At 70.0% G+C, this 11,169-nt stretch overlaps 2 protein-coding genes across 2 annotated transcripts; one reads left to right on the top strand and one right to left on the bottom strand.

Moving 5' to 3' along the window:
• Positions 1–40: 40 nt before the first annotated feature.
• Positions 41–1,967, top strand: PFDN5 (prefoldin subunit 5). Its single transcript, XM_055793275.1, is given in 8 exon segments — positions 41–150; positions 763–865; positions 1,197–1,228; positions 1,372–1,407; positions 1,409–1,447; positions 1,549–1,617; positions 1,619–1,655; positions 1,746–1,967. Coding segments are annotated over 8 exon segments (468 nt in total). The 5' UTR covers positions 41–78; the 3' UTR covers positions 1,826–1,967.
• A 225-nt stretch (positions 1,968–2,192) lies between these two features.
• On the bottom strand, positions 2,193–11,168 carry LOC114010986 (zinc finger protein 835-like). The gene is made up of 7 exons (XM_055793269.1): positions 10,865–11,168; positions 8,559–9,130; positions 6,787–6,984; positions 4,705–4,762; positions 3,937–4,041; positions 2,713–3,827; positions 2,193–2,546 (listed from the first exon to the last, which is right to left on the bottom strand). The coding sequence occupies exons 1-6, from the start codon at positions 11,154–11,156 to the stop codon at positions 3,022–3,024; spliced, it is 2,031 nt and encodes a 676-aa protein (XP_055649244.1). The 5' UTR covers positions 11,157–11,168; the 3' UTR covers positions 2,193–2,546; positions 2,713–3,021.
• Position 11,169: the final 1 nt, after the last annotated feature.

The raw sequence follows: 11,169 nt of genomic DNA, 5'->3' as shown, positions 1-11,169 counted from the left end.
CGCACCGCCGCTAGGGGCGGTGCGGGGCCGGGCCGGAGGGGGGCGGGGCCGGGGGGCGGGGCGGGGCGGCGGCCCAAGATGGCGCAGGCGGTGAACGTGGGGGAGCTGACGCTGCCGCAGCTGGAGCTACTCAAGGGGCAGCTCGACCAGGTACTGGGGGGTGCTGGGCCAGACTGGGAGATCGTGGGGCGTGCAGGCTGCGGTGGGGGATGTGTGGGGCTGGACTGGGGGGACTGGACCCGGCTGGGAGGGAATGTGGGGTTGCAGACTGGGATGGGCTGGGCCAGACTGGGCTGGGGGATGTGTGGGGCTGGACGGGGGAGACTGGGGGGGTGTGTGGGGCCAGGCTGGGGGGGCTGGGGAGGGGTGGTGGGAGGGCCTGACTGGATGGGGTGTGGGTGTGTATGTACTGGGCCAGACTGGGAGGACTGAAGGGAAATGAGGAGGCAGACTGGGCTGGGGGATAATGGACCAGACTGGGCTGGGGGTGTGTGTGTGTAGTGGACCAGGCTGGGCTGTGGGGGCTGGGTCCTGTGGGACCAGGTGGGATGGGGGCAGGTGGACTGGGCTGTATTGGGTAGGAACTGGGGGGTGGGTATGTGGCCAGGCTGGAGCAGGTGAGGTGCCCCCCATGGCACGGGGACACCCCATGCTCTGGCTGCTGCATGTGGGGCTCTGCCCCCCCCCCCCCCCCCCCCCCCCGGGCCCTCTCCTGGGGCTGGGCCCCCCGGGCCCCGCCGCTGACCCCGCGCCCCCCGCCAGGAGGTGGAATTCCTCTCGTCCTCCATCGCGCAGCTCAAGGTGGTGCAGACCAAGTACGTGGAAGCCAAGGATTGCCTCAACGTGCTCAACAAGAGCAACGAAGGCAAGTGGGGGTACCCCTCCCCCCCCCTGAACTGGGCCTGGGGGGGCTGGGCCCAGCCCCCAGTGCCTGCTCCCCCCTCCCTGGCCTTGCCAGCCCTGGCAGCTCCCCGGCACCGCCGTGTACCGAGCTCTACTCGGAGCAAACCGCCCCCAGCCCCCTTGTTGCCCCCAGCTCTGGCACCTCATGCATGGGGAGGGGGCACAGGGGGCAGCTGGGGAGCCCAGATGTTGTGTGTCGTCGTGTCCGTCCCCCCCCCCCAGATGTTGAGCTGTGGCCCTGGGGGCTCCCCTCACACACACCACACACACCCCCCACGTTTGCTTTGTCACAGGGAAGGACCTGCTGGTGCCCCTCACCAGTTCTGTATCCTTTGCTGTTCCCCGCAGCCCCCCAGTTTGCACCCCCCGGGGCGTGGGCGCTGCTGCCAGTGCCTGTGCCCCCAGCCCCACCCCCCCCACCCCCCCCGGCTTTCCCGCTGTGCCCCGCTTTCCCTGACACCCCCCCAGATGTACGTCCCCGGGAAGCTCTCAGATGTCGAGCGTTGTCCTGATCGATGTTGGCACTGGCTACTACGTGGAGAAGGTGAGGGGTGGGCGTGGGGGGGGCTCAGTGCATTCCCGGGGGGGCTGCTCCCCCTGTTTGTGCCACGGAGGCCCCCCCTTACCCCCCAGCCCTTCTCTCAGACTGCAGATGACGCCCGAGACTTTTTCAAGCGGAAAATCGACTTCCTGACCAAGCAGATGGAGAAGATCCCAGCCGGCGCTGCAGGAGAAGCACGCCATGAAGCAGGGTGAGTGCCCACCCCCCTCCCGCTCCTGGGGGGGCCCCCCCGGCCCCCTGCAGCCCCCAACCTCCCCCGGCCCCCTTCTCTTCCCTGCAGCCGTGGTGGAAATGATGAGCCAGAAGATCCAGCAGCTGACGGCCCTGGGAGCGGCGCAGGGTGCAACCGCCAAGGCATAGCCTTCGGCCTCAGGGGTCCCCTCCTCGCTGTGGGGCGCGGCGGTGGCCCCCCCATCCCTGTGGCTGCCTCATTTCCCCCCCCCCCCCCATTTTTGTAGGCAGTAGCTCGCTGCCACCGTGTGGAATAAATGAGAGATTTCTTGATGTGCGGTGTTCGGGGGGGGGGGCGGGATCCTGTGCCCTGTGCCTTATCCATCTCCAGCCCCTGTGCCCTGGCTTTGCAAGGGCTTAACCCCCCCGCAGTGGGGCTGATTGACACCCCCCCCCCCCTTCCCCCCCTTCCCCCCCAACAAAATAATCCCTCCTCCCCCAGGCAAGAACTTTATTTATACCCCGTCCAGCCACGCTGCCAACCCCCCCCACCCCCACCCCCGGCGGGGGCTGCCTCGCCGTGCCCTGTGGCTGCTACCCTACGTGTGCCCCCCCGCCCCCCCCCCACTATATACATCTATAGGGTGTGACCGCTGGGGGCGCGGCAAGGTCCAGCTCCTGGCTGCTGGGGGCTACACGAAGCACAGCAGTGTCCCCCTGCTGCAGTACGGTCCATGTGTCCCCTGGTGCGGTGTCACCTTGTCCTCCTGGCCACAGTGGGGTCGGTGTGTCCCCCGGTGTAGTGTCACCTTGTCCCTCTGCCCACGGTGCAGTCTGTGTATCCCCCGGTGTAGTGTCACCTTGTCCCACTGCTGCAGCGTGGTCCAGGTGTCCCCCAGTGTCGTGTCACCTTGTTCCCCATGCCTGGGGCCTGGTCCGTGTGTCCCCTGGTGCGGTGTCACCTTGCCCTCGTGGCCACAGTGGGGTCAGTGTTGGGGTCGGTGTGTCCCCCGGTGTAGTGTCACCTTGTCCCCCTGCCCGCGGTGCAGTCTGTGTATCCCCCAGTGTAGTGTCACCTCGTCCCACTGCTGCAGCGCGGTCCGGTGTCCCCCAGTGTAGTGTCACCTTGTCCCCTTGGTGCAGCGAGGTCTGTATGTCCCCCAGCGTGGTGCCACCTTGTCCTGCTACTGCAGCGTGGTCCGTGTGTCCCCCGGTGTAGTGTCACTTTGTTCCCCATGCCCATGGCACGGTCCATGTGTCCCCTTGTACGGTGTCACCTCGTCCCCCCTGCCGCAGCACGGTCTGTGTGTCCCCTGGTGCGGTGTCACAGCACGGCCCACGCGTCCCCTGGCTCGGTGTCACCTCGTGCCCCTGCCCCGTTGCTCTCAGTGGACGAAGAGGGGCTTGTGGACGCGCTTGTGGCGGTTGAGCGTGGCGCTGCGGGCGAAGCTCTCCCCGCACTCCACGCAGATGTAGGGCTCGTGGCCGTGCGCCTGCGCCCGGTGCCGCTCCAGCTCGGTGCCGTCGCGGCAGCTCTGGCCGCACTCGGGGCAGGGCGCGGGCTGGGCGCGGGCGGCGTGGACCCGCTGGTGCTTCAGCAGGTTGGTGCTCTGGGCGAAGCCGCGGCCGCACTGCCCGCAGCGGTGGGGCCGGGCGCCCGAGTGCGTGCGCTGGTGCTTGATGAGGTTCTTGCTCTGGGTGAAGCTCTTGCCGCACTGCCCGCAGCTGTAGGGCTTCTCGCCGGTGTGGATGCGCTGGTGCTGGATGAGGTTGGAGCTCCAGCTGAAGCTCTTGCCGCAGTCGCCGCAGCGGTAGGGCTTCTCACCGGTGTGCGTGCGCCGGTGCTGCACCAGGTGCGAGTTCTGGCTGAAGCTCTTGCCGCACTCGCCGCAGGTGCTCGGCCGCTCCCCAGTGTGAGTCCGCTGGTGCCGCAGCAGCTTGGACCAGTGGCTGAAGCTCTTCCCACACTCGTTGCAGATAAAGGGGCGCTGGCGGCCGCCCCGGTGCCTTCCCCCCACACCCTCCCCCGCCTCTTCCTCGCCGTAGCCCCCCGCTGACGTGGCGGCGCCAGAGCTGGGCTGCCCCCCCCGTTTCTTGGCTTTGGGGGGCAGGGGGCTGTGGGGGATGACGGTCTGGATGATCTCGTGGGGCAGGACCTCGTCCTCGCAGTCGCTCACGATGCCGTCGTCAGCTGTGGGGAGGAGAGGGGCTGGGGAGGGGGCTGGACCCCCCCCCCGGGGACAGGCACCCCCCCGGGGAGGTGGCCCTCCCACCCCAGCCCCCCCAAGCCCCTTCCTCACCGATGTAGACCCTCCGGACCATGTCCCCCTCGTCCGAGTCGTGCAGCTCCACCACGCAGGGCTCCTCCTGCTCCATGGGGGCGGCCAGCAGACCCTGGTGTCCTGCTGGGCAGCGAGCAGCCCTGAGCTCCCCCCTGCCCCCCCGGGACCCCCACACCCCGGCCCTGGGGTCCCCCCCAGGCACCCCCCCTGGCCTCCTGAAACCCACCCCATGTTCTGCGCCCCCTCACCGTGCACCCCATTCCCTGTTCCTGGGTGCTGGGGAGCCGGGCAGGGAGCTGGGGGGTCTGTGGGAGCTGCTGGGGGGGGGGAACAGGGCCCTCTGTGACCCCCAAGCTCCTTCATGCCCCCCCCCATCCCTCTGTGGGACCCCAAATCCCTTCGTGCCCCCACAATCCCTCGGTGCAACCCCCAAATCCCTTTGTGCCCCCCACATTAACCTGTATGAGCTGAAATCCATCTGTGCCCCCCCCAAATCCCCCTATGGGACCCCAAACCCCTCCATGGCCCCCCCAATCCCTCTGTGCAACACCAAATCCCCTTGTGGCCCCCCCAGATCCCTCTGTGGGACCCCAAACCCCTTTGTGCCCCCCCCAAATCCCTCTGTGAGACCCTAAATCTGTCTATGTGACGCCAAACCCCTTCAAGGCTCCCCCAATCCCTCTGTGGGACCCCAAACCCCTTTGTGCCCCCCCAAATCCCTTCAGGCCCCCCCCCAATCCCTCTGTGCCCCCCGCCAATCCCTCCAGGCCCCCAGTCCCCCATTACCTGGGCTCCCAGGGGTGTCAGGGGGTCTCACTGCTGCGCCGCACTCAGCCCCCGAGATCTGAGGGGGGGGGGGACGGGACACAAGCAGTTATGGGCCCACAGCTGGGGGGGGGTGTTTCACCCCCACCCCATGGATCTACATGCAACCCCGACTGGGTGGGCTACAACCCCCCCAGCCCCTGCACATCTCCCACCCCCCCTTACACCCCAGCTCAGGTTCCTGCAGCACGTGGCGGGGGCTGTGTGTGGATCCATCCTGGGGGGGTAATTGAACCCTCTGGGGGGGGGCACTGGGGTGTGGGGGGAGCGGAGACCCCCGAGCATCCCCAGGACTGGGAGTGGTGGTGGCTCTGTTCCCCTCCCCGCGCTCCCCAGCCCCCCCACAGGCCTCTCGACTTCTGCCACCCGAGGGGGGGTGGCTCCACTTGGGCCTTGCCCCCACCGGGGGGCCTGAGCCCCAGGACCCCCCCTCCCAGCACTGGGACTGGCCCCAGCCCCCCACAGTCCCCCCAGAGCCTGGAACCCCTGGGTTCCTGCCGCACCCCAAAAGTGCCTGGCCCCCTCTCCTGGGGTGCAGGGATCCCCCAAAAGTGCCTGACACCCCCCCCCCACGTAGTGCTCCTGTGATGCCCGGAACCCCCTCCCGCGGTACCCAGTGCCCCCCCCAAAGTGCCGGCACCAACCAGTGGTGCCCCAAGCTCCCCAAGGATGCTCAGTGCACCCCAAAAGAACCCACACACCCCTCCCCACAACGCCCAGCGCCCCCCTGGGGGGGCTGTACCCCCTCCCATAGTGCCCACTGCACCCCGAAGGCGCCTGCACCCCCCTCCCGGGTGCCTGCACCTCCCCAGGGATGCTCAGTGCACCCCAAGCTGCCCCCACTCCCTCCCTGGGGAGCCCACGGCATCTGAAGATGCCCCAACCCCCCCCAGGAAGGCTGGTGCACCCCAAAAATGCCTGCACACCCCCCCCAGCATGCCCAGAGTACCCTGAAGGTGCCCACTGCCCCCCTCCCTGGGTGCCACATCGGTGCCCCTTCAAAGCCCCCTGCCCCCTCCTGCCACAGGGCACCCTGGAGGTGCCTGGGACCCACCCAAGTCTGACCAGCGCCCCCCCCCCCCCCCCCCCCGGCTGCCCAATGTACCCTTAAGGTGGCCGGTGCCCCCCCAGGTTACCAGGGACACCCCAAACGTGCTCAATGCCCCCCCCGGGCCACCCAGTGCCCCCCCAGGTTGCCTGGGACCCCCCCCAAGCCGCCCAGTGCCCCCCCCGGGAGCCCCCGCCCCACCCCCCCCACCCCAGGGGCTCAGGGCACGAAGAGCCCAAACGTCCCCCCAGGGGGTGTCGGGGGGGCGCCGAGTCTCCCCCCAGCCCCCCCCCCCCGAGGCGAGACCCCCAGCTTTGCTCTGCCCTGCCCTGCCCTGCACTGCCCGGGGGGGGGGCGGGGGGGGGGCCCTTCGGTGTGTAAATGGGCTGGAAAAGGCGAATTCCCAGCCCGGAGCTGCCCCCGCGGGGGGGGGAAACTGAGGCAGAGCGCACGCGGCGGCCCCCCCGCACCCCCCGCGGGTCCTTTCACCCGGCACTGTCCCCCCTCCCCCCCCCCAAATTGCGGGGGTGCAAAAACCGGGGCCGGTTCCCACGCGGGGCGGGGGGCGACCGGGGCGGGGGGGACCCAGCCGAGCCCCCGCCCTGCACCTCGGGGGGGGGAGCAGGGGGTCCCGCAGCACCGCGCGGGGGGTGGGGGGGGCGGGCGCTGCGAGGCCGATGCAACCCGCAGCCCCCCCGCCTTTCCCCCCCCCCCTCCCCCATTTATTTTCGGGGTGGGGGCCGCGGCGCCAGGGCCGCGAGGCACAAAGGAACAAGCCGAAGCCCCCAGCCCCCCCCCGCCGCTCCCCAGCCCGCCCCAGCGCCTCCCCCCCACCCCCAGGGAATGGGGGGGGCACCCATGCGGGTTATTTTGGGGGGTGGGGGGTGGTCGGGTTCCCCCCCTCCCCCCTCCAGCCAACCCCAAGGGCAGCGGCTCCGCCACGCGCCCGTGCGCGCCCCCCCCCCCCCCCCGCCACGCCGCCGCCCCCCACTCACCTCCCCGGGGCCGAAGGATGGGGCGTCGCGGGGGGGGGGCCCGGGGGGGGGCTGGGGCCGGGGGGGAGGGGGAGGGGCGGGCGCTGCCCCACGCGCGGCGCTCGCGGGAGGCCGGGAACAGGAAGGTCCCAGCGTCATCCCCGGCCCCGGCCCCGCCGCCTCCCGCGCCGCAATGGGCGAGGACCCCGCGGGGGGCCCCCCGCCCCCCAAACCGCGCCGCGCCGCCGGGGGGGGGGGCTGGGGAGGAGGGGAGGGGGGGAGCCCCCCCCCCCGCGCTGCCGGGCATTTTTGTTCCTTTTTTTTAATTTTTTTTTTTAATTTTTTTTTTTTTCCTCCCGCGCTCCGCTTGGAAAACATTCCCCAACAGCAGGATGGGTGGGGGGGGGGGGGGGGGGGCGCGGATTGGGTTTGGGGGGGCACCCACGGGCAGCTGGACACCCCCGCCATGGCCACCCAACCCCCCCCCCCCCCGCTTTGTGTAACGGCTCCGGCTCCAACCCCCCCCTCCGGGAAAAAAAAAAAAAAAAAAAAAGGTTGGAAAATTACGCAACGGCAGCGGGATCGCGCCCGGCGCGCGGCCCCGCGGGGGGGGGTGGGGCGGGCAGCAGCGCCCCCCCCATTGCTGAGCCTACCCGGGAGGGTCTGGGGGTGCGGGGGAGGGGGGGGGGTCCCTCTTGTGCCCACCCCCCACCCCGCGGCGGGGCGCGGGCACGTGCGGGCGCGTGGCGGCAGCCGCGTGGGAGCCGTCCCCGCGGGGCACCCGGCTCCGCTCCAGCCCCAACTGGGAGGACTGGAAAAAACCTTCCCATGGCAGCCACTGGGAGCACTGGGATGGTGCCACCGCCTCGTCCCCTGGGGTGACGCCACCCCGGGCTGTCCCCGAACCACGTGGCGGGATGATGCTCGGCAGGCGCCGCTGCTCGGGGGGGGGGCTTTATTGACCCATCGGCAAAGCCCCGTGCCCCGCCCCGCCCCCCCCCCCCCCCGGCTCCGGGGGTCCCTGGGGTGCGGGTGCCAAACGGCAGCTCCGCTGCGGGACCACCTGGCACCGCGCCTGGCCACCACAGCCCCCAGCCCTCACCGGCGTGACACCGGTCCCCCTCGGCAGGGATGCGCCCCAAAACCGTCCCCATCCCGGTGTCCCCAACCCGGTGTCCCCATCCCAGCATCACCATCCTGGTGTCCCCATCGTGGTGTTCCCATCATGGCATCCCCATCCTGGCGTTGCTGTCCTGGTGTCCCCATCCCGGCATCCCCATTCTGGCATCACTGTCTTGGCATCGCCATCCCCGGCGTTGCCATTGCAGTGTCCCCATCCTGGTGTCCCCATTGTGTTGTCCAGGTGTCCCCATCCCAACGTCCCCATCATCTTGTCATCACCATCCCAGCATCCCCATCCAGGTGTCCCCCTCCCAGCGTCCCCACCCCAGTGTCCCCATCCCAGCATCGCTGTCCTGGTGTCCCCCATCCCAATGTCCCCATCTTGTCACCACCATCCCATCATCCCCATCCTGGTGTCCCCATCCCCAGCACCCCCATCCTGGTGTCTCCATCGTGGTGTCCCCATCCTGGCGTCCCCATCACGGCATCGCCATCCTGGTGTCCCCATCCTGGCATCCCCGTTGTGGTGTCCCCATCCTGGTGTCTCCATCTTGGTGTCCCCGTTGTGATGTCCCCATCCCGGTGTCTCCATCCCGGCACCTCCATCCTGGTGTCCCCATCTTGGTGTCCCCATCCTGGCGTCCCCGCCCCAGCACCGCCGCCCCCAGTCAGGCGGCGTGCAGCTTCTGGTGCCGGCGGAGCTGGGCCTTGTGGCGGAAGCCGTCCCCGCACTCCCCGCAGATGTAGGGCTTCTCGTCGCTGTGGGTGCGGCGGTGGCGGATGAGGTTGGAGCTGACGCTGAAGCGCTTCCCGCACTCGCCGCAGCGGTAGGGCCTCTCGCCGGTGTGGGTGCGCTGGTGCTGGATGAGCGCCGAGCTCTCGCTGAAGCGCTTCCCGCAGGCGCTGCAGCCATAGGGCTTCTCGCCGGTGTGGATGCGCTGGTGGGTGACCAGGTTGGAGTTCTGGCTGAAGCCTTTGCCGCAGGCGCCGCAGGTGTAGGGCTTCTCCCCGGTGTGGGTGATCTGGTGGCGCGCCAGGTCCGAGCTGCGGCTGAAGCCCTTCCCGCACTCGCTGCAGATGGTGGGGCGCAGCCGCCCCCCCCGCAGCCCCAGCAGCTCCTTCAGGGGGCCCGGACCCCCAGGGGGTCCCGGGGCTTTGGCTGGCCGACGTGCCGGTGCTTTCCGTGGCGGCCTCGCCGGGCGGCCGGGCGGCTGGCTGCTGGAGGCCGGTGGGCTGCGGTGGGCTGCAGGGAGAGGAGAGCTGGGCACCGGGGGGATGGCGCAGGGATGGGGGGCACCAAGGGCACGGTGGTGGGCCCAGGGTGGTGTCCCCTCCGTGCTGCCCCAGCCCATGTGCACTGTCCCCAGCCCCCTGCCCCTTCCCCAACTCTTTCCCACCTTCTCCGTCCCCCCATCCCTTCCCCAGCCCCCTGCCCCTTCCCCAGCCCTCGTGCCCCTTCCCCAACCCTTTCCCACCTTCTTCATCCTCTTTGGCCCTTTCCCGTCCCTTTTTGCCCTTTCCCCAGCCCCCCTGCCCCCCTCCATCCCTTTCCCACCTTCCCATCCCCTCTCCCGTGGGGACAGCAGTGCCACCCCTGTCCTGCTCTAGGCCTGGCCGAGCTCCTGCGTGTCCCCACCAGCCCCCCCGGGTGCTGGGGCCCGGGGTGCGGGGGATGCTCCGGCAGCCTGGAGGGGGGGCAGGGACAGCGGGGGGCAGGGACAGCGGGGGGCAGGGACTGCGTATCCCTGGGCAGGGGTGCGCATGCGGGTGGCACCCCCAAGCGGGACACGGAGCCCAAACTGTGGCTGGAGGTGGGGTACCAGGAAACCTCCACCCCGGGATCATGGCACCCCGCACCCCGGGATCCAGGCATCCCCACACCCCAGGGTCGGGGCATTCCCACACCCCAGGACTGGGGCATCCCCACACCCCCCCGCACCCCGAGATCAGGACACCCCTGCACCCTGCGATCAGGACATCCTCACACCCCGGGATCAGGAGATCCACACATGATGGGATCGGGACATCCCCGCACCCCAGGGTCGGGACACCCCCATGGTGTGGGAGCAGGGCACCCCTGCACCCCAAGGTCAGAGCACCTCCATGCCATGTGAGCAGGATATCCCGGCACCCCTGGATCAGAGCGTTCCCATGCCACAGCAATGGGGCATCCCTGCACCCCAAAACTTCGGCATTCCCATGGCGCACAGCAGGGACATCCCCACACCCCAGGATCGGGACATTCCCGTGCTGCACAGCGGGGACATCCCTGCACTCTGGGATTGAGGTACCTCAGTGCCACAGGAATGGGGTACCCCCACACCCCGGGATTGGAACCTACCTGTGCCACAGGAATGGGATGTCCCTTAACTCCCAAATCAGGGCATCCCCATTCCCAGGGATCGGGGTATCCCCACCCCAAGGGACTGAAGCATCCCCATATGCTGGGATCGGGGTACCCCCATGCCATAGGACTGGGGCGCCTGCACCCCAGGACCGGAGCATCCTCCCCTTGTGGGATCGGGGCACACCCTGGGATCATGGTACCCCCCATGCCATAGGAACGGGGCATCCCTGAATCCCTTAGGACACCCCCATACCCCAGGATCGGGGTACCCCACGCCAGGGGAACGGCACATCCCTGCAGCTCAGCACTGGTGTACCCCGTGTTGTGGGACTGGGGTACCCCATAGATCAGGGCACCCGCTGCCACGGGAACAGGACACCCCGCGTCCCTGGGGCACCCCCATACCCCGGGATCAGGGTATCCCCACACCAAGGGAGCGCCAACCCCATCTGGGATCAGGGTCGCAGCCCCCCGGGACTGGGGGATCCCCCTACCACGGGGTCGGGGCAGGTCTCCAGGGGGGACCCCCAGAAGGGACTCACCACCCCCGCTCCCCACGATGCCATGGGGACACCCCGCGGGGGGGCGCTGGGCTGAGCCCCTCCCCGTGGCCGCCCCGCGGGGTCTCACCTGCGGACGTCCCCTCCGGCAGCTCGGCGTCCTGGGGGTCCCGGGGGTCCCCGGCAGACAGCTCCCCCTCCGCATCCATCGCCGCTGGCCCAGCACGCTCAGACGGGGGGGACCCTGCCCGGGCGGGGGGGCGGGGGGGGGACAAGAAGCAGGCAAAGAGATGGGGTGATGCGGGGGCACTCCAAGGGGGGGTCCCGGCTGCACCCCAAGGGGGGTCCCGAACCCCTCCATGCCTCAGTTTCCTGGTGCTGGGGGGGTACTGGTCGGCGCTTGGTGCATCCCCCCTCCCCATCCCAACAGTACCC

Source organism: Falco peregrinus, unplaced genomic scaffold (genome assembly GCF_023634155.1).
Source record: "Falco peregrinus isolate bFalPer1 unplaced genomic scaffold, bFalPer1.pri scaffold_132, whole genome shotgun sequence".
Taxonomy (NCBI): Eukaryota; Metazoa; Chordata; class Aves; order Falconiformes; family Falconidae; genus Falco; species Falco peregrinus.
The sequence above is the reverse complement of the archived record's forward strand: the minus strand, read 5'-3'. Positions and strand labels throughout refer to the sequence as shown.